This window comes from Lissotriton vulgaris (assembly GCF_964263255.1).
Source record: "Lissotriton vulgaris chromosome 8 unlocalized genomic scaffold, aLisVul1.2 SUPER_8_unloc_1, whole genome shotgun sequence".
Taxonomy (NCBI): domain Eukaryota; kingdom Metazoa; phylum Chordata; class Amphibia; order Caudata; family Salamandridae; genus Lissotriton; species Lissotriton vulgaris.
In genome coordinates, this window is record NW_028240615.1 from 2,920,732 (window position 1) to 2,942,209 (window position 21,478).

A 21,478-nucleotide genomic window follows, 5' to 3' on the forward strand; every position below is an offset into this window, starting at 1 on the left:
AAATCTCCTGCGTTCCTACTCTTCACTGACTACACTTTGACTGCAAAAACTTTTATAAAATTAACCTTCACTGCTCCTTTTCCTCGGCGACATAATTTCATTCTGTGTCATGTTCATTGATAGTAGCTGAACCACCTGATGACGCTGGGGAACAGTATTGCTTGCACTTGAGCTTCAAATGTATCGCGGCCGGCCTGACGGTTGTGGGCCCGTATTTGTCTTACTTATGCACAATAAAGGTTTTCAAAAAATTAAAAAAAATAAATAAAAAAAAGCCTACCAAGTAGCAACATACATAACAGGGGGTGTTGCCATGGGAGACACAAAATAAGACACAGCGGTACTACGAAGGGACTACTAAGCCAATTGACCAATGAGCAGCCACAATTTTCTGTGGACAATGTCACCAGCTAATGAAAAATATGGGCGGAGAGTGGGTGGAGCTTCAAGTCTCTACCTGAATACAGCATGCCTTGCAGAGTAGCGCTTGCGCTGCCCAGGCACGACCTAAAAACTGACACAAAGATAGCAGACCCAACTCAGAGCCCCAGATCAAACTGCTAAGTCAAGAATGTATTTTGTTAAGGAGCTGTCACATTCCAGCTCCACCTGCTGCCTCCTGGAGCTACATCCCTGCACATTTCTTTAGTAATGGTAAATTGGTTTCTGTTTGAATGTTACTGTATACAAACGGTGCCTTTTTAACTCAGCCTGCAGAGAAAATGTGTATTAATGAAACTTTTTTTTTTACTGAATCCATTCAAAGCAGTAGTCAATATAATCCTGCTCTTTAGAATCGTGAATGACCTCCAATGTTTTGCAATTTTTGTCATTGTTGTTGACAGATATCTAATAGCACTGCTGCATGCCAGCTTCTTCATAAACTTTCAGTCTTTGTCCTGTCCCACATTCATAAATAATTTCGAAATGTGGTTTTAATTTCCCAATTGTGTTTTTTCGCAGAGTGCAAAAGATGAGTTACTCAGCAGTTTACCTCCTGGGAATCCTGGGACACCTCAGAAGTGCAGCAACACGCTGGACAGCAGCCTCCACAAGGACCTTTTTGGGGCCATCTCTGGCACTGGTATGACCTCACTGCTTTACACTGAACCGCTCACCCGGACTCTTGGGTTTGCAATTCGAAACAGTCTGTTACAGAACATTGAAAAATTTAAAATACAAGCTATTGTATTGCTTCTAATTTTTATACACCTCTGCAGTCTAGTAATCAACTTTTGTAGTGTTTACAAAAAAGAGACAACATTGGGTGCTCTGCCATTCGACCAGAGCACCGGATAGGCTGCCATAGGGCACGAGCACAAGATCATCCGGCTGCAAGTGAAACTTCGAGAAAGACGTTGCCGTGGTGTAACGTAGGCCCCCGCAGATCCTGCGGTGCGGAGGGCCCGAGCTCTGGTGGGGCCCCTCCGGCACTGTACATCGGTGAGAGCCCCTGGCCTGAGAGTTCCTGAATGGGTCCGGAGGGTAGCGAGGCCCCCTCCATATACTTTGCAACGGGGGAGTGCTCAAGTTTGGGTATGCCAGTTGTTACTTGGGGAAGGTGAGCGGTAACATTCAAATTTCACGGGGGCTTTGTAGATCATTGCACCAGAGCTGCTTAACACGATCCCTCTCATTCTTTTGGATTCTAATGACAATACAAGGTGTTAGTGAGTAGGTCCTAAGAAATATATGCACTGTCTGTAATTTGTGCTGAAACAATGTAAGCATGAACAAGTTCCGCCTTTGAGCATTTAATTAATCAACAACTAATAATGGAAATCAAAACGTCTTTATACATTAAAAGTGCTCAGTAAGCACATTTTAATTAACTCATTTTCGTAATTGCACTTCTAACTAAAGAAGCACTTTAAATTTGTACACAATAAGAATTTCGCTGCCACATCCCCCTTGCCAGTGTTTTTGTTTAAAACTTGCTCTTTGCTTAACCCATCTTGCTTTAAGTGAGATGAATTTGAATGCCCAATGCGAAATAATGATTTAAAAGTGCAGCCCCAGGTCTGTGAGAGAATTAAAACGTTTAAATGGGGTTCATTGTTAAGTTTTTCCCCATCTCACAAACCTCTTCGAACCACAAAACAGCATGCTGCAATGACAGCACAATCTCTAAAATGTTTTAATTCTGTAAAGTATCCAAAAATGTAATGTCTATCGTGCTAGACAAAGGTTTGCCAGTAGCAGAAAAAGTATTTTAGCAAACCTGCGGTTGTTAGAAAGTTCAAATGTGTGATACTGATGAAGTAACAGAGGTACCCATTCACACTCCCAAATTAAGATCAATTGGCTAAGATTTCTAGTTGCAATCAAAATGCATCACAATGGCCAGTTTGAGTTATAAAATGGGTACCTGTATTTTAAGATTAAAAAATAGGATTATGCTGTTCCTCAATGTCAGTGTGTAAGAGTCCGGGAGACTGGAACCAACTGTACCCCAGCCGGGGTTTAAAGTTGTCATGCTTCACCATCTCGGCTGCTCCTCGTTGGGTCGGCGGTGAAATACTCAACAGGCTCCTTGTAGTAGGGGCACTTTATCAGAGATCTTTATCCAATAGCCGTATGGTGCTGGGGGTCGCGTAACTAGTTAGCAAGGAGGAGTCTCGTTCGTTATCAGAATTAACCAGACAAATCGCTCCACCAACTAAGAACGGCCATGCACCACCACCCATAGAATCGAGAAAGAGCTATCAATCTGCCTTTATTTTAAATCAGGAGTATAATGTGCTTTGTGTCACCTGTGTGTGTGCTCTTTTACTACAGAATCTACAATATACAGTTAAATGAACCACACTTAATACCTCCATAGCCAAGAGCCTTACCAACATTAGTGGGATTCCAGTTTCCTACTTTTCCCTTTGATTAGGGTAGCAGTATATTTAACATATGAAGATGCAGAGAGTAAAATCAAAATCAAATCAAATCATTTATTTGTTTCGAAGGTTAAAAACCATCATGAAAATACATAATCATCATAATACATAATCACAAGAAGGAACATTCTGATCAACATGACAATTGTTAAAAAGAAGACAGAGAAAAAGACATCCGGTTAAAAAAGAAAAGAAAAAAGGAAGGATTTTTTGTAACAGATAAAAACCTGTGAGCAAATGTGATACAGGACCCCCTATAACATTTCAAATACCTCCCTAACCCACCAATTCATCATCCCCTTGTGTTTCTCAGTTTAAAAACAGTTTTAAGGAAACTTATAACAGCAAATAGGGTTCGCGTTTCAGTGGCTCTTTGCAGGAACAATAAGGCAGCTTTAGCATGGATAATATTTGAGTCCTTCAAAGCGCCCACCAGAAATCTTTGGCGCGGTGTTTTATAAAAAGGACACAATAAAACAAAGTGAAGGGTGTCCTGCGGAGACCTGTTGTCGCAGCCGCAGGCACCCTTCTGCTCAATTGTTTGTGTAAAACCTGATGGGTAAGCTAAAATATGGTGCAACAAATTGAGCCTAAAACGAGTCATTAAAAACCTCTCGTGCTGACTGTACATTAAAAAGAGGTACGGTTCCATGCCAACTTGATTAGAGACCAGGGAGTGGGCAACTGCCGAGGATTTAGTTAAATCCAACTCCCTCCTCCTGCCATTAAATTTATCCAACAATAGGCTTTGTACGGAATGTCTAGCGTATATATCCACCCTGGTAGGGTCCAAGAATAGCATTTGTTCATCAATATCCCCCAGAGTATCTTTGACGTATTTCAGCCATGGGATTTGAAGGTGTTTCTCTTTCAGCAAGCAATCCTGGATGATCTGTCTGGATAATTCTGCCTTGGGATTTGTCCATATTTTGAGCCAGGCCATTATAGGTCTCAGTCTAATAATATCAGCAATATATGTGGTTCCCAGCTCCTCGTGAGTAATTGCTGCAGTGGTGCTCAGCGGGAGTTTTAGTAGTTTTTTTAGAAATTTATCTTCCTCACTTTGAATTAATTTTGCATCTCTGCAGCCCCACACTTCTGCTCCGTAAGTGGTCTTTGAGATACTCACTGATCTGTACAAAGTCATCATTTGTTCTGGGGACCAACGACCCATTCGACGTGCAAAGTTCAGTATGGCCCCATTAGCTGAGACTAGTCTCCTCGCCCTCTCCTCGATCAAAGGGGCGAAGTTTAACTTCTCGTCAAATAAAAGGCCCAGATATGGGAATGTTTTAACAGTGTCCAGGACATGATTCCCCAGTTTGAATACAAATTTCTTTTGAGGTTTCTTCCCCACTATCATGACAAATGATTTTGTCATATTGACAGAGAGGTCCAATTTCCTCATGAAATCCGAGAAACCCTTGATTAGCAGTTGCAGACCAACCGCCGTTCGGGCTAGGAGAACCGCGTCATCGGCGTACAAAAGTACTGGCAGATGACGCGTGCCTACCTTAGGGCAGTCGGTTCCCAATGCTATGAGGTCATTCTCCAGGCCATTTATATAGAGGGAGAACAGGAATGGCGCCAGGATACACCCCTGCCTCACCCCGCCCGAGCACAGGAAGGGATCAGTACTCACCCCCCCCGCACTGTAGCGGACCTTGGCCGTGGTGTTCCAGTGTAGCTCCCTTAAGATGTTAATGAGATCCGGGTCAATGCCTAGGTTTGACATGAGTGTCCAGAGTTTGGCTCGGTTAACATTATCGAAAGCGGCTGCTAAGTCCATAAACCCCATGTAAATGGTGCCATCCGATGCCTTGGTGTACTTAGCGGAGAGCAAGTATAGGTTGAGGCATTGGTCGGTGGTTGACCTGCCTGTTCTGAACCCATACTGGGTGTCCACCAGGGTGTTATTGGTGTCAGTCCAATCTAGTAGACGGTTGAGAAGTGCCCTCCCTAGTACCTTGGCGGAAACGTCAATGAGCGAGATTGGACGGTAACACTGCGGGCTGTCCCTACAGCCTTTTTTGTAAATCGGGACAATCACCGCAGTGGACCATGATCTCGGCAGACCCGTTTTAATTGCTGCATTCAATACCCTTGTTACCATTGGGGCCCATAGGTCAGTGTTACTCAGGAAAAGATCAGGGGGGGTCCCGTCCGGACCCGGAGCTTTATTTCGCGTTAGACCCAAGATTGCTTTGAGTACTTCATCCAAGGATAGTTCTAGTTTGTCTGCCCTTGGTCCCCTCCATATTCCATCACCAGTGTCTATATCCTGTTGATTGTACAGGGATTTAAAGTGCGCAATCCACTGTTCTGGTAAGATGTTAGAGCTGATGACTGGGGAGTTTGAATCACGAAAGCATGGTCTATTTATGATTTTCCAGAACTGGGCATAGTCTTTGTTCTCGCCAGCCTCCCTTAGGTCTGCCCAAACTTCTTTTTGAAGAGTCCCTTTCCTGATCTTTACCTGGGTTTTATAGTTTTTTCTGCAGCGAGTGATTTCAACCTTGTCTCTTGGGGTTTTTTTCAGGCTCAGTTTTAAATCTCTTAGCGCTTTAGAGCAGATAGAGTCAAACCATCTTGGCGTGGATAGCTGCATTGCTGGTTTCTTGGTTGTCAGGAGTCTCTCAATTATTTTGGTCAGGTTCTCAAATGCCTCTACTACTCCTTTGTCCTCTGTTGTATATTCTAAACAGGACTCTATATGGGCTTTCCCTTCATCCACTAGTTTGACATAAAATTCCTGGGGATTGATTACTGTCCACCTTAAGCGTCTCCCTTGGGCAATAGGTTGAATTTCTGATTGGTGAATCAACCCTGGATCTTTTTTAGTTAAATCATTCCCTTTTATTTCTATTATAATGGGATTATGGTCACTGAAGGGACTCCACTCTGTTCTTGTGTTTAAAATCTGATCTCTTGCACTAGCTGAGATCATTATATAATCTATTATGGACCCCCCACCTTTACCCTTAAATGTTGGTATTAGGGAATCGCCTACCTTAAGCGGCGCTAAATCCATGACGTGAATGAGGGCAAAATTTTCTATTAACTTCATCAAGGTTGTTCCCTCTTTACAATGAGTAAAGTGGGGACCCTTTTCTAATGGGCAAGCTGACCAATCGGGGGTCGGGGGGAGTAATTTGGGGCATAAATGACAATTAAAATCCCCCATTAACAGAACAATTGGTTCTGGCCCTGTTGTCCTTTGCTCTAGTTCCACACTTAGTCTGCTTTCCAGCTCCGCTAGTATTGGGAAGTTCCCTTCCACTGGTCCGGAGTTATAGAAGTTTACCAACAGTAGACTCTCCCCCTTATGAAGAAGTCTAACTGTTTGTATATTGTCTGAAAGACAATCTGGGTATGACCAGTTACCTTTCAGATCTAAGTCTACATAGACTACTAGGCCTCCTTTTGCTCTACCCGAGTTTGATCCTTGGGCGGGTTTAAAAAAGCACTTATAGCCCTCCAATTGGCATGGGCCTGAGTCCTTAGCCCAAGTTTCTTGGAGTGCTATGACATGGAAACACTTTATGAATTCTAACCATTCCTTACTTTTGAGTTTGGCTTCTAGCCCTGCGATATTCCAAGAAAGGATGGTCAGACCCTCCATCTTGTCCTTGCCTTTTATTTTGGGTGTTAGAGTTAGTATGTCCTCCCCAACTATTGGAGAATCTATTTTAGACAATTTGATTCCCCCCTGCCTCCGCGGTGAGTCTGGACTCCCAGTTTGGGTGCTCTCCCCAGTCCCACGTACACCCCGTGTTTCTGGGCCAGAACAGCCACTGGTAGCCAGGCTTACGTCGCTAGTATTTTCTGGGGGTGTGAGTCAATCAATATCTTCTAGTGATTGGAATGGGGCAAATCTATTTGACCATTGTGCGTAATCTCGGGGGGGGTAGGGCTGTTCAGGGCGGCTTGCTAGTCTCGGTCTATGTGGGCGTTGTGCTCTGACCCGCGTCCACCCTCCTTCATCACCCCCGCGATTATTATTCCTAAACCTAGGGTAAAAATACCCAAGTGGGAGTGCGCAGATGGTACTGGTTTGGTTCCTATTGGAATTCTTCAAGATATACTCAACCAAACTTGTATCCGTGAAGTGTACAACTATGCAGTCACCTCTGATGTCTTTATTTCTCCCTCCAATCCAGCTTGCCCTTCTTACACTTGCTATCTCTCCTCTCTCCCCATTATTTAAGGGCCTATGGATATTCAGCCACTTGGAGATTTTGGGCAGCAGTTGGTAATGGCTTTCTCGCTCATTTGGTCTAATTTCCGGGACCCCTGCAAAGATAACTACAAAAGGGCATTCCTCGGGGGGGAGATCTATGTGTGGAGCATTGTTGTTATAAAAGGGGTCAGGGTCTGTGTGACAGTAATTATAATTCCCTTCCCTCTGGGTGTGATCGTCTTGTCTCCATTGCATTAAAGGTTGTGGGGTGGGTTTCTCTCTTTGTGTATTATTTGCCCCTTGGTTATGTCTCCCTCTTGCGTTATCATTAATACCCCCTTTGGGGTTTTGATCAGTTTTGGGGGCCTCGTGAATCTGGACTATTTCTTGCTGGGAGTGACTAACACAATTGTTATTTTGCGCTCTCTTTGAGTTTGCCTTATCATTTGTGACTTCCTCAATTAATTGGGGTGGGTCGGGGGGAGTTTTACTAAGTGTGTGTTCTAAAACCTTAGCTTGTTTGGCGAGCTCACACATTATTTTATCCACCTTACTTATAATGGGCTTTAGTTGTGCTGTGATGAATGATTCTAGTTGTTTTTTCAGATCCATAACTACCATGTCAATCCACCCTGGTGGTATAGGTTCTACTTGCGAGACATTTGCTGCTATTGTGTGCTCTTGGGTGCATGTTGGAGAATTGTCTCTTACTGGTGCTTTCCTCTGTCTCTGTTGTCCCTTATTTCTCCCCAGTCGCTTCCTTTTTTTCCTAAGGGTTATATCATTAAGCTCAGAGGTTTCTGGACCTGGTGTTTGTGCACAGGGGATGTCCTCTATATCATTAATTATTTGAGATACACTGCCCTGAGTATTTGGGCTATCTACTATTAGGACTTCTCTAGAGGGTGTTTGAGTAATGGCATTAAGGTTCGGCGAGGAGGATAAACTCCGTTCCATGCGTTCAATTTCACCTGTCACTTTCTTTAGCATTAAGTCAATTGCCGTTGGTTTGTTCCCTTTTACAAGGGCTCCCTCCTTTGTTGTTTCCCCCCTGGGTGGTTTCGGGTGGGTTTTTTATTTGATTTATTCCCAGCCGAACGAGTGTTAGGATGGGTAGACATGATTCCCCTGAAGATTCCTGCCTATTCGCGACAAATCTATGCTGCGTGGATTCCTTCCACTCCTCTTGCGTGAGGTCAAAGGGTAGGACTAATGTCTTTCAGAGGGCTTCAATACCCTATACAGCTTCCCTGCGCAAACAAGCAGTACGGTACCTGGCAGAGTTCTCAGACGAAAGCGTTGGAGCCAAGGGGGGTGGCCCGTCCCGTCCCTCGTCGTCCCCGGACGGCCAAAGACGGCCCGCCCTCTGCCCGGGCTCCGCCCGGCGCTGCCCGCGACGCGGGGGCTCTTGCTGGTATTAGAGCACCTCCGGGGGCGGGACAGGGCGTGCGCGGCTTCCTCCGGCAAAGGCTGCTGGGGGATGTAGTCCCCGGTCCGCCGAGATGTTCGCAGGCAGAGGGGCCAGGTGACAGCAGGCAGGAAGACTTACGCTGGCAGCAGGGAAGGCACTGGAGCTCCTCAGCTCCCCTCGCTACACCCAGGTCGGTGGCAACAGATGCAGAGAGTATATTATGGTATTCATTACCATTCAGTGGAGAGGACCAACCCATCTGCTGGGTGTTACCAAACTTTTAAAGTAGTTGATAAGCATAATGTCTGTGTCTCCTGTGTGGCGAGCATTCATTCAGTGCATGCCTGCTATCATTAACTACTCCCTATTGAACAGTGAGATGATCCTTCTATGCAGAGTTCATTATAGGCAAAAACAAAAAAGCAATGGAGTGTGTATGGCCATCCTGAAACCAGCTATGGAACTAGGCATGCTTTTTGTTGCTGAGCCAGCCACACAGGCAGTGGTTCTACCCTATCTGTGTGGCAGTTACTCCTATGAACCCTACAAATGTAGTGCTCGGGAAGAGTGAATTACCTTGGCATGCAACCATTTTGCCCATGGCTCTGGCAATCTGTTTAAACGAAATCAGTTTGTTAAGCTCCCGGACTTGACAAATGTATATATTTATTAATGGTATTTTATAAAGCCTGAACATGACCCAAGGGTATCAGAGTGCTGTGTATATGATAAACATAAACGAAGATCTGATACATAAAAAGGACGACTAATAAAAACAAATATCAACTTTTAAGGTCCTCAGTAAGATATGGTATGTAATAAGAAGTATTAATAGACAATCTCCATTTCTTATGCATCATTGGAGTAGATTCTATAGGGTGAAATTCTATGAATCTGCTTTGCTTCGGTTCTGTTTCAGAAAACCAATGGACAATGTTTGTGTGGGTTCCACAGGGAATTGATTTGCTTCATTCCTGTATTGGCTTTCATTCATTGTAGCGGCCAGTGAGCAAAGGGGATGGACAAATACCCAGGACTTAACCTCTGTTACTCCAGCCACTCTGTTACATTGTTGGTTTGAGTCCTACACACTGTCTGGATGTGAAGGTACCAAGCTGCCATTGCAACCTATGTTGATCAATTCTATTTTGGGCTGTATGCTGACAACTCATTGATCTAGGAGGTTGAGCACACATCCCTCCTTGGGCATGTGTCTGCACCTGGTCCCATTTAGCTCGGTTGCCCCTGGGAGGCTGGGTTATATGGTAAGGTAGGGGAGTAGAGGGGTATTCAGGAATACAGTCTATGTCTTCCTATTGATACACCCTGTTTTATTCAAGGCCTGTGGAACTCTTGACTCCTCTTCCGCTGCAGCTGACCCTCAGTGCAAGAAACTGCTGAGAAGCTGAGGACACTGAGTCAATAAGCAAGAAGCCTTATCTGAAAAGTATTTTAAAGAAGTCGACCTTATCCAGTATTATGGGTGTCTTTCATAGATTCACATGCCTGAATCATTCCCCGTCGTCGAGACGAGAGTCTCCGGAACATAAAAAAGTAATGTCCTATAGACATACATAGAGAAAAGTAGGCCTAAGGGCCTTGCCTTAGTAGCCTATTTATGTCCTTTTGTAAAAAGGACCAAACTCCAGAAGGTAGGCAATCAGCTACCACCTCCCTCTAGACCCTTCCTGTCATGAGCCTTAGTCTCTCAGATTTTCTACCGCACGTTGTGCTTGGGAGTCTCCACCTGAGTTCTCCTCAGGTTTCCTAGTTTTATCTCTTTCATTCTTAGAAATTGGATATTTCCTTCATTTATTCACCATGGCTGACCAACAGAAAAAGGGTCTCTTCAGAGCTTGCTCTTCTTGTGGTAAGAAGAGGCTCCACATCGACGATAAACATGAAACCTGCTTATACTGTCTTTATCCGGACCTTTCTCCTAAAGAGTGTAGAATTTGTAGAACATTTTCTACAAAAACGCTAAAGGACAGAGAAGGCCGGCTGCTCCTATGGTTGAACAGGCTGAAAACCAGAGAGGACCTGGAATCTTCTGAGGACGGTGAGATGGCTTCAGTTTCTTCTAAATTATCCTTGAAGAGGCCAAGGGTTCCCCTAGCCCTACAGACGTTCCTCCTAACAAGACTATTAAAAAGTCTTCTGAGGCAAAATCTACAACATCTGACAAGGAGGTTCCTGCCTTCAGGAAACAAGCGCCGTCGTCGACGACGATTTCGTCGACGATTACCTCAGTGCTGAAGAAGATTGTGTCTACTGTCTGTTTCTACATCAACGACGACGATGGCGTCGTCAGCATTCTCATCGACGACGAGGACAACTCTATCGTCAACGGCGGGTAAGCCCGTGCCGTCGATTATGCTCATTTCAAGGCCCTCGACGAAAATCCCATCGACGACGACATCAGTGTCGACGACGAAGCTGAAACCGACGACGCAGTGGACGAAGACACCCTTGTCGACAGGCGTACCGTTGTCGAACCCTCCGCCGACAGTGAAGACATCGTCGACGACGAAGACATCGTCAACGAGCGCACCATCTACGACTGGACCGTCGACGAAGGTACCGTCGACGAGGATACCGTCGACGAGAACTCCATCGACGATGACGAAGACCTCGTCGACGAGCGCGCCATCGACGACGGAACCGTCGACGAAGGTACCGTCGACGAAACCATCATCGTCTACGATTAATACTCAGTCGTCGACGACGACGACGCCATCGTCGACGCCATGGAAACAATCTGATTTGATTTCTCCGTTGCCAGCTGCCAGCCAGCCGCCTACTAAAAAGAGCACGAAACCTATAACCCCTGATTTAACATCTCCAAGTAGGGTGCAAAAGCTACCCCCGTCACATATATTACAGGATGAGGAATCAGATGAAGACCAGTACGGACAGGCCAACAGTCCTTCGGATCTCATAGTAAAGTGCCAAAGCACTGATGAAGAGGTAGATGAGATGGTTTATGCAGAAGAGACTGAACATTCGCATGTCCAGAAGGAGGTTACACCTTCCGGTGTCTGTAGTCTCAGACTTACGGTTCTTGATCCCAGACTATAAGCAGCGCTTTCCTGAACCAACCACTGCCCCTTCAACGGAAGCAAATCCAGTTCCATCTGGACCGACACCATCCTCACGTCCTAGACCATCACCTTTGGTGATCCGTCAGGAAAGAGAACCAGTGCACAATGTCCCGTCTTCTGACGAAGAAGTCGAAGAACCAGAAGAGGGAGAGGTTCGGGACGACCAGTCCGACCATAGAGATGATGAGTACTACATCGCTCCATCTCCGGGCACTCCTGAACCCAATACCTCGGACTCACCGCCAGTGGACATTGGCGGATTTCACAATTTGGTGGAGAGAGCGGCCACGAGATTCCATATGAAAATGGAATCCCATGAAACAGACTGATTCCTATATGATTTTAAAGACCCTGTTAAGAAAACAACAAGATCAATTCCTATCATTGAGCACATATGGGAGCAGGGAAAACCGCTGATGCAGACACCAGCCTCGGTCTCCGCAGTAGTTCCACGGCTGGACAAAAAGTATAAGGCACCATCAACAGCAGCAGCCTGCCTCACTGGGCATCCCAAGCCAGATTCAGTTGTTACCCAGGCAGCACAAAAGAACTCGAGGAATCCGGCATCCCCATTGTCCGCTCCACCGGACAAAGAGGGCAGGAAGCTTGACAGTATTGGCAAACGCTTTTCCACCACGTCGGCCATGACTGTGAAAGTGGCTAATTCCATTGCGTTACTAGGCCGCTACAATAGGCAATTGTGGGAGGATTTTGCTCCGTATCTGGCGGAACTGCCAGATAACTTGAAAGAGGAAGTACAATCGCTCCTTAAGGAAGGCCAAACATCGGCATCAGAAATTATTGATTGTGCCGTAGATGTGGCTATGACTGGCTTCAATGTATATGTGGTTGGGGGTATTGCACTCAATTATTCAGAATTTGAAATTCTGAATAATTGAGTGCAATACCCCCAACCACATATACATTGATTATTCACTGCACCCGCAGGGTATTAGCACCATAGAGAAAAATGTCGTTTGACTCAATAGCAGCAATAACGGACAACCGGGCCAATGTCAAAGCATATACGCCGGATGAAGCGACACAAATTTATAAGTTAATCAAGGAGGCCAAATCATTTGATATACAAGGAGGCTCAGTTGTACAACAACTAAAACAATTGGAATATTTGTCTAAGCGTGAACTTAATCAACGTCTACACGCAACTACCCTCATTCAGTACCATCGTGTTAGAAGAATCCCGCGAGGATTAAGGCTAGCAATTAGACCTATGCTCTACAGACTTAACAGCAATCCACAATTTATGGAGAAATGGTTCGAAATTCTGAATAAGTGTTCCCTGGATTTAATATTATTACTCATTGAGGAACTTGCTAAAACAATAAAGGATTTAGAGGAGGAAATATACAACATAAAAAAAGAACTGTCGGAAAGGATAGAAGAAGATGATTGGAGTAAATATCTGGAAGAAATAGATACGAAATTGGAAAAGTATGGCAAAGAATTGCAGGAGACCAAATTGCGTAAATTTAAACGCGATACTATCGATTATAAATTAAATGAGGCCTATACCTGGGCAGAAGTTTACGCGAACAGACGATTTGCTGGGAAAAAGCAACAAACAACTTCGTCTCAGGAAAGTATGGTGTCTGATAGTGACCCAAGCACCTCAAGACAACCCTTAACGCAAGAACAGGCACGAAAAAAAGATTAAAAAAAAACGGTAACGATAGACTTGGCATCCACATCCTCTTTGGATCCTTTTTTAGAGAAGGGCACGAACCTTGGCAAACCACCGGACCAAACAACGCCACAGATTGGCGACAAAAAACGAGAAGAGGACAAGGTAAAAGAAAAAGAGAAAGAACAAGCAAAGAAACAGGGGCTACGGAGCCAGAGCAAAACATAATAATCAATATTTCCAAATACGCATTATCCAAATTTGAGATCCAGCTACTAAACAAAGGACCCACTTTTGTAAGCACATATCGTACGAATGAACTGGAAACCGAGGTGGCCTTTTTCAAATTCTTGAGAATATTGCGTTTAAAATACTTCTTTACCATTCTGAATCCCATTGAATCACCAGATAATGTAGCCGAACAGTTCAAACCCAAGAGCAACTTTATGGCACCAGTTTCTCACAAAAGTTTGGATTTATTCGAAACTTTGGTCAAGGCAGACATGACAAAAATTCAGTACAAAAGCAAATTAAAAAATTTGACACGAGCGGAACAAAGTGCTTTACGTGCCTTGAGCAACAATAAAGAAATCACTATCCAAAAGGCAGACAAAGGGGGAGGCCTTGTCATCATGGACACCGATTTTTACATCAAAAAAGGAAATGAACATGTGCAAGATGTTGAAGTTTACTATAGACTTTCACAAGATCCGACAAATGAGATATGTCAAAACTTGGATTTGATTCTTGATAAAGCTGAGGAATTAGGTTGGATCACGCTGGCAACAAAAAGATATCTCAGACAAGTCTATCCGAAGAGACCAAAAATGTATTTTTTGCCAAAAGTGCACAAACAACTGCAAAATCCCCCCATCAGGCCTATTTATCTGGTTGTTCGTCAATTTTTGAAAATTTGGGTATCTTTATTGATTCACATATGCAAGCATTCATACAAAATTGGCCTACATATCTGGAGGACACATCACATTTTCTGAGAAGCTTGACTTCTCTTAATTTGGAAGAGCGAGAGAATTTAACACTCTGTACAATTGACGTAGTGTCATTGTATACATCGATTCCCCATAAATTGGGCCTAGAGGCTATGGAATGGGCCCTGCTGAGGTCGGACAAACCTGTAGAAACAAAATATTTGATTATGCAACTGCTGGAGTTTTGCCTAAATAACAGCTATTTCATTTGGCAAAATGAATACTACACCCAACTAAGTGGCACTGCAATGGGCTTTCCGGGAGCCTGTATCTACGCAAATATATTCATGGCTAAATTCGAATTGGAGTACATATTGGAAGAAGTACCTGGAATGAAGGCATCTTATACTATAAACGGTATATTGATTTATTTATTTATTTATTTCTAAACTTCTAGAGCGCGAACAAATACCACGAATGGTGTCTCGGCGCTGGGCAGACAGAGAGGCACTTCCTGTGCATAGATGATATCTTTCTAATATGGAAGAAACCAATTACAGACCTTAGGAGAAATATTGACAGCTTGAATCTTGTGAATCCTAGGATAAAGTTCACAAGCCAGATGAGCATCACGACAATCCCATTCTTGGATTTATCAGTTGGAATAAAAGGTAACACTATTGTCACAGAACTGTATAAGAAACCCACAGACAAGAATACATCATTACAATATGGAAGTTTCCATCCAACTACCTTGAAAGATAACCTTCCAATATCTCAATTTATGAGAATAAAAAGAATTTCATCCGATGAAGCACAATGTTTAAAGAACTTTGAACATCAAAAACAATGTTATTTCGAAAGAGGATATCCAGAAAAACTTATTACAATGCAAATGGAAAGAGTAAAGGCAATACCACGAAGGGAACTACTGCACAAGAAGATAAAGGTTTCCAACAAGAGAATGGTGTTCACATCTAAATACTCTACCGCATCAAGAGACATAAAAAGAACTATAAATAAAAGATGGGATATCCTACAAATGGAAAGTGATTTTGGAATACTCTACAAACAAAAACCATTGTTTGCCTACAAAAGATCGCAAAACTTAAAAGAATTTTTGAATAAAGCAGGAAACATGGAACTTTGTGTAGACACTCCCAAAGGTACAACAAAGTGCTACAATTGTAAAAATTGTAATAATTTAATCACTGGAAGCACGTTGTTACATCCACGGACAGGGGAGAGAATCATTTTGAGACATTCAGCAAACTGCAACGCAGAGCATGTGGTCTATTCAATCAAGTGCCCCTGCGGGCTGTTATATGTTGGAAAAACAGATCGGAGACTAAAAATACGTTTGTCAGAACACAAGAGTAGAATTCTAAACAAAAACTTGACGTCACCACTTGCAAGACATTGGGCAGAAATGAGTCATACCATAGCGCAAATTCGCTTTCAAATCATCGAACAAGTTCCGCAACGTCTGGGACTAGATAATGCAAAAATTCTATTGAGAAGGGAGACTTTCTGGATTCGCAGGCTTCAGACCTTGGCCCCTGATGGGCTTAATGATAAATTGGACATGATATGTTTCCTATGAACACAAATCCAGGCACAGTTATGAATAAACCGAGTTTTCAAAGCTGAAACTAACACAGTGTTACTTAAAACAGTTTGCAATAACACACAAATCTAGACACATATATAAATAGCCGAGTTCTCAAAGGAGAAACTAACACAGTGTTACATAACAACAGGTTGTAATAACGCACATTACAAATTATTTTCACTAAGCATCGGAAATTGTTAATTTCATTGTTTATTTTGAGTGTCTTATGTGTCAATACAAATATTCAGGACAAAACTTAATTAGCTTTCATATATATTTGCATTGATGATTAAGTAATGTTATGACTATAGACTCATTCTCCTCTCTTTACCCAAACTAATGCTTACTGTTTTCTCTTAAACACACACTATGAGCAGCAATGTTCTCAACAATGCATTCAGTAGTCGACAGTATCCCAATTTAATAATGGCCGCTGCCATTCTTTCAGCTCAGTCCCTCTTCACTGTTGAGTGAAATAGTTTAACATGGCAAAAGGACTCGCCACACAAATGCGCTATCGGCACAAACTCTAGCAGCAATTTGCTCAACAATGCGTTCAGTAGCCAGAAATAACCCCATTCAATAATGGCCGCCGCCATTCTTTCAGCTCAGTCCCTCTTCACTGTTGAGTGAGTTAGTTTAACATGGTAAAAGGACTCGTTACACAAACGCGTTATCGGCATAAACATTTGAGCAAGAACGCTGTCACGGAGCTGGCTAACGTTCCTCTCGGTAAGCTAATCTATATAGACCTTCATAAAGTGGTAATATGTGAAGGCTGCTAATTTAGATGACCGTTCACTAAACTCGATATTCATTTATTTTCCCTCCAGCATGAGAGAAAACGCTGGCACAAGCGAGTCCCTAACGCTAAATTCGAGGCTCGCAGGTAAACCCCCTTTCTTTAATAAACCTGAATAAATTTGCACTGAAATTAAATTGTTTGCAATAGGCTTATTGCAATTTTCACTCTGTTTTAACCCCAATAGAATTCATACACTCGGCTGCGCACACAAGACCAAACAGGTGAGCTTTGTGCCCTAAGTTAAAACGCATACAACAGGCATTATGAGGAGAGTTTTTTTGACGCATATAACTTTGATCATTTTTTGACGCATATAACTTTGATCATTTACAGATAAGTTCGCTCAACCTAGAAATTCAGGTAATTTCTATGCCCACTATTTTCAACCACATAACTTTTTCAAAATGAATCATGTGACTGATTCTTTTTTCCTGTTCGTTTTTTTGACCCTTCAGTTCCTTTAGCAGATATATACATCTAAGACAACCAGTTATCTGGGTAAGACATTTGAGCAAACATTTAAGATTGCACAGCACATCTCTTCTAGAGCATCCAGATTAATAGAGCTTCCTTTTCTTTTCTTTCCTTTTCTTTTTCCCTAGACCCCTGACGAAGGGGTGTAAACCCCGAAATGCATTGGGTTACAAGTGTAATTGTGTTGTACTAAAACTGTTTTGAAAAATGCATATGATTTATTTACATTGATTATTGATTTTTGATACATTGTCCAGAAATGATGTAAATGGATTTTATCAACTAAACTCGTGATGATTTAACGATAAAGTAAAATTTGAAAAATGGTTTCATTTGTATGAATAAATTACTCGTTGTGCGCACTAAAGTCCTGGTGATCTAGCGACCCCAGGCCATGTTCATTGATATGACTGGCTTCAGACAGCATGCAGGGGCCGCGGTCTTGCGAAGGCAGGGGTGGCTTAAGGCTACATCCTTTTGCCAAGAGGTCCAAACCAAGTTACTGGACATGCCCTACGACGGCCAACACCTTTTTGGGGAAAAAATAGATGAGGCCCTGCAAACGATCAAAAAAGACACGGCACGAGCGCTGGGCACATTGCAGTTTAAGAACCAGTCCTTTCGAGGGAGCAGAGGCAGAGGTCAATCCTCTTACAGAGGTTCTTACCAGAGCAAATCCTCATATTCCTATAACCAAGGCAGATCGCAATATCAACAGCAACAACAGCAGCTAGGTCGTCAGACCTCGTATGGAAGGTCTAACTACAGGGGGAAAAATCAGAGGAAAACCACTGGGGGACGCCAATGACCTTTTATAACAGCCAGCCCGTCCACAATTTCATTTTTTCAAACTTGGAGGAAAACTAACACACTTCCTCCACAATTGGAGATCAATTACAACGGATCGCTGGGTGCTCCAATTGATCCAATTCAGACATTCGTTAGAATTCAATTTAATTCCCCCGACTACTCCTCCTCGCAAGCTCCAACACAGGCGTCTACAATTACTCCTTCAAGAGGTCTCTTCATTGTTAAAGAAAGGAGCAATAGAGCGAGTACCAGCAGCTCACAGAGGAAAGGGATTCTATTCCCGCTTCTTTCTAATACAAAAGAAAGGGAAGAAATGGAGGCCTATCCTAGACCTCAGGGCACTAAATACATTCTTGAAGAGTCAATCGTTCCGTATGGTGACTATCCAAGAGATCCTGGGGTCACTAGAGGAAGGAGAATTTATGACGTCTTTAGACCTGCAAGACGCATAATACCACATCCCTATTCACAAAGGCCACAGGAAATTTCTCAGATTCGCAGTGGCAGATCAGCACTATCAATTCTGTGTCCTCCCATTCGGCCTCAAGTCGGCACCCAGAATTTTCACCAAGTGCCTCTCCCCAGTGGCAGCCTTCCTACTTCATCAAGGACACCAAGTCTTCCCATACCTGGACGACTGGCTGGTAAAAGCACCATCTTTGAAAGGCGCAGTCAAGTCTTCCAGCGCCTGTCTCAATCTTTTCCAACAACTGGGTCTGACGCTCAACCACGAGAAGTCAACCTTAGAGCCCTCACGAGTTCTTACCTTTCTGGGGGCGACATTGGATACGGAATGTTCAAAAGCATTTCCATCTCAGGAAAGAAAGCACAAGCTTATCGCTCCGGCCACCACAGTTGCCTCGAGAAAAACTTTGCTGGTCCGTACTTTCAAGTCCCTCCTGGGGATAATGTCTTCCTGTATCCTGCTTATTCCACACTGTCGGCTCAGAATGCGCCCCCTGCAGGAGGCCTTGACCAGGCAATGGACTCAGAGCACAGGCTCTTTCGAGGATCGCATTGTGATAACACAACAAATGTCCAAAGCCTTGCTATGGTGAAGGTCGTCCAAGAACCTCTCGCAAGGACTAACATTCTTGCTGCCTGCAGCCCCACACGTGATAACTACGGATGCCTCCCTAGAGGGTTGGGGAGCAGTCCTTCAAGAACTGCAGATCAGCGGGAAGTGGACGGACCAAGAAAAGCAGCTCCATATCAATCTCCTAGAGCTGAGGGCAGTTTTTCTATCTCTGCAGGCTTTCCTACCATGCATCCAGAACTCCCTAGTGCTTGTCAGGACTGACAACACTACGACAATGCACTACTTGAACAAACAGGGAGGAACGCGTTCGCTCACACTATCTCGCGAATCTCAGAAAATCTGGAACTGGCTTTTGCTCCACAATATCACGCTGTCAGCAGAGTATGTCCCGGGCAAGGACAACACCATAGCAGATGCTCTAAACAGACAGAGATCGCTGTCCCACGAATGGGAGCTGGAACAAGAAGTGCTGGATCACATCTTTTTGGAATGGGGAAGACCGCAGATCGACCATTTTGCCACCTGGGAGAACGCCAAATGCCGCAACTTCGCAAGTTGGCATCCCCAACTCCGGTCCCTCGGAAATGCATTTTCCATCGCATGGCGCAACGTGTTTGTGTACGCATTTCCGCCATTTCCCCTGATACCAAGAGTCCTCCGAAAAATGAAGACAGAGCACTGCACCCTGATTCTGATTGCCCCATTCTGGCCGAGGCAGCATTGGTTCACGGACCTCCATGGCCTCTCAGTCCACCCGCCAATCCGTCTGGGCCAACATCCGTCCCTGCTCACGATGTCCAACGGCCAGGTACAGCACCCGAATCTGAAATCTCTCAGATTGTCGTCCTGGCTCCTGAGTACCGAGAGTTCTGTCAACTAGACATTCCGCAGGAGTGCAAGGATGTCCTCGCAAAAGCAAGAGCAGAGAGCCCAAATAAGACCTATTTGTTAAAATGGAAACGCTTTTGCGTTTGGTGTAAGGACAAAAATCTACATCCTTTTAAGGCTACTCCGGAGCAGTTACTACCATATCTACTACACCTGGCACAGGCGGGACTTGCGCATGCCTCTATCAGAGTACATTTAGCAGCAATTTCTCGCTTTACAAGAACTTCAAAAGGACCCACTCACTGGTCACACAGGTTAATAAAACAATTCCTTAAGGGGCTTTACAGATCCTTTCCTCGCCCACGGGGAGTTCCACCAACATGGCATCTTAATGTGGTCCTCAACCAATTGATGAAGCACCCTTTCGAGCCTATTCACAGAGCAGATGTCAAATACATCTCCTGGAAAACGGCCCTTCTTTTGGCCCTGACCTCAGCAAGAAGGGTTAGCGAACTACAGGCTCTTTCAATACAAAATCCCTTCATGCAGTTTAAGGAAGACAGAGTGGTTCTAAGAACTAACCCTCGATTTAATCCTAAGGTCCCGTCGGACTTTCATTTAAATGAACCTCTAGTCCTCCGATCTTTTTTCCGAAATCCAAGCACGGCAGCTGAAAGATCTCTGCACTCTTTGGACCTGAAGAGGTGTCTTAAATTTTATCTCGACAAGACAAAACATTTTAGGAAAACGAACCAGCTTTTCATCGCTTTCAGTAGACCAAGAAAAGGCATGCCGCTTTCCAAGCAAAGTATTTCGTGATGGATATCTTCGGCAATTGCCTTTTGCCACGACAAAGCAGGACATCCGTTACACTCTACAAGAGCTGTGTCCACATCGGCAGCGCTCTTTGCTGGGGTGCCAATATTGGACATTTGCAGGGCAGCGACCTGGAAGTCGCTGCATACCTTCACCAGGCACTACTGCCTGCATACGGAACTGATGCAGGATGCAGCAGTAGGCCAGGCTGTGCTTCGCCATCTATTCCAGTGAGGTGAGCCTTCCTCCTTCCCACCATCCTTTGCTGGTATGCTCATTTATTTACTTATTCCTTGTTACTTGTTGATGGCTTTTAGTAGTATGATATGTATTATCTAAGACTACTTTATGCTGTTCCATCAGAAATGTGCATAATGTACTGCTTACTACTCAGATTCAGGCATGTGAATCTATGAAACACACCCATAATACTGGATAAGAAATGCGTTACTTACCTGTAACTGCAGTTATCCAGTAATGGTGTCTTTCATAGATTCATATGCAACCCTCCCACCTCCCCGGGAAGGACTCACTTCTCTCTCTAACAAGTATTACGCCTACCTAGCTTGGTGCGTACGAAAATCTGAGAGACTGAGGCTCCTGACAGGATGGGTCTAGAGGGAGGTGGTAGCTGATTGGCTACCTTCTGGAGTTTGGTCCTTTTTACAAAAGGACATAGATAGGCTACTAAGGCAAGGCCCTTAGGCCTACTTTTCTCTATGTATGTCTATAGGACATTACTTTTTTATGTACCGGAGACTCCCGTCTCGACGACGGGGAATGATTCAGGCATGTGAATCTATGAAAGACACCAATACTGGATAACTGCAGTTGCAGGTAAGTAACGCATTTCTTCTTCATTGGACACATGATCACCTGTCCCCCTCCTGACTCCGCTTAACGCACAAGATGCACAAGAAAAAGTGCAGAAATTGGTAGGCCC

General features: G+C 44.0%; 1 protein-coding gene across 9 annotated transcripts in view; it reads left to right on the forward strand.

Moving 5' to 3' along the window:
- The window catches only part of DOCK9 (dedicator of cytokinesis 9), a 1,255,128-nt gene that overhangs the window by 858,017 nt on the left and 375,633 nt on the right, over positions 1–21,478 (forward strand). For all 9 annotated transcript variants that reach the window (XM_086947866.1, XM_086947869.1, XM_086947867.1 and 6 more), the window contains exon 33: positions 964–1,084. In XM_086947866.1, coding sequence (XP_086803992.1) covers positions 964–1,084 — 121 coding nt within the window. The remainder of the gene's footprint in view (positions 1–963; positions 1,085–21,478) is intronic.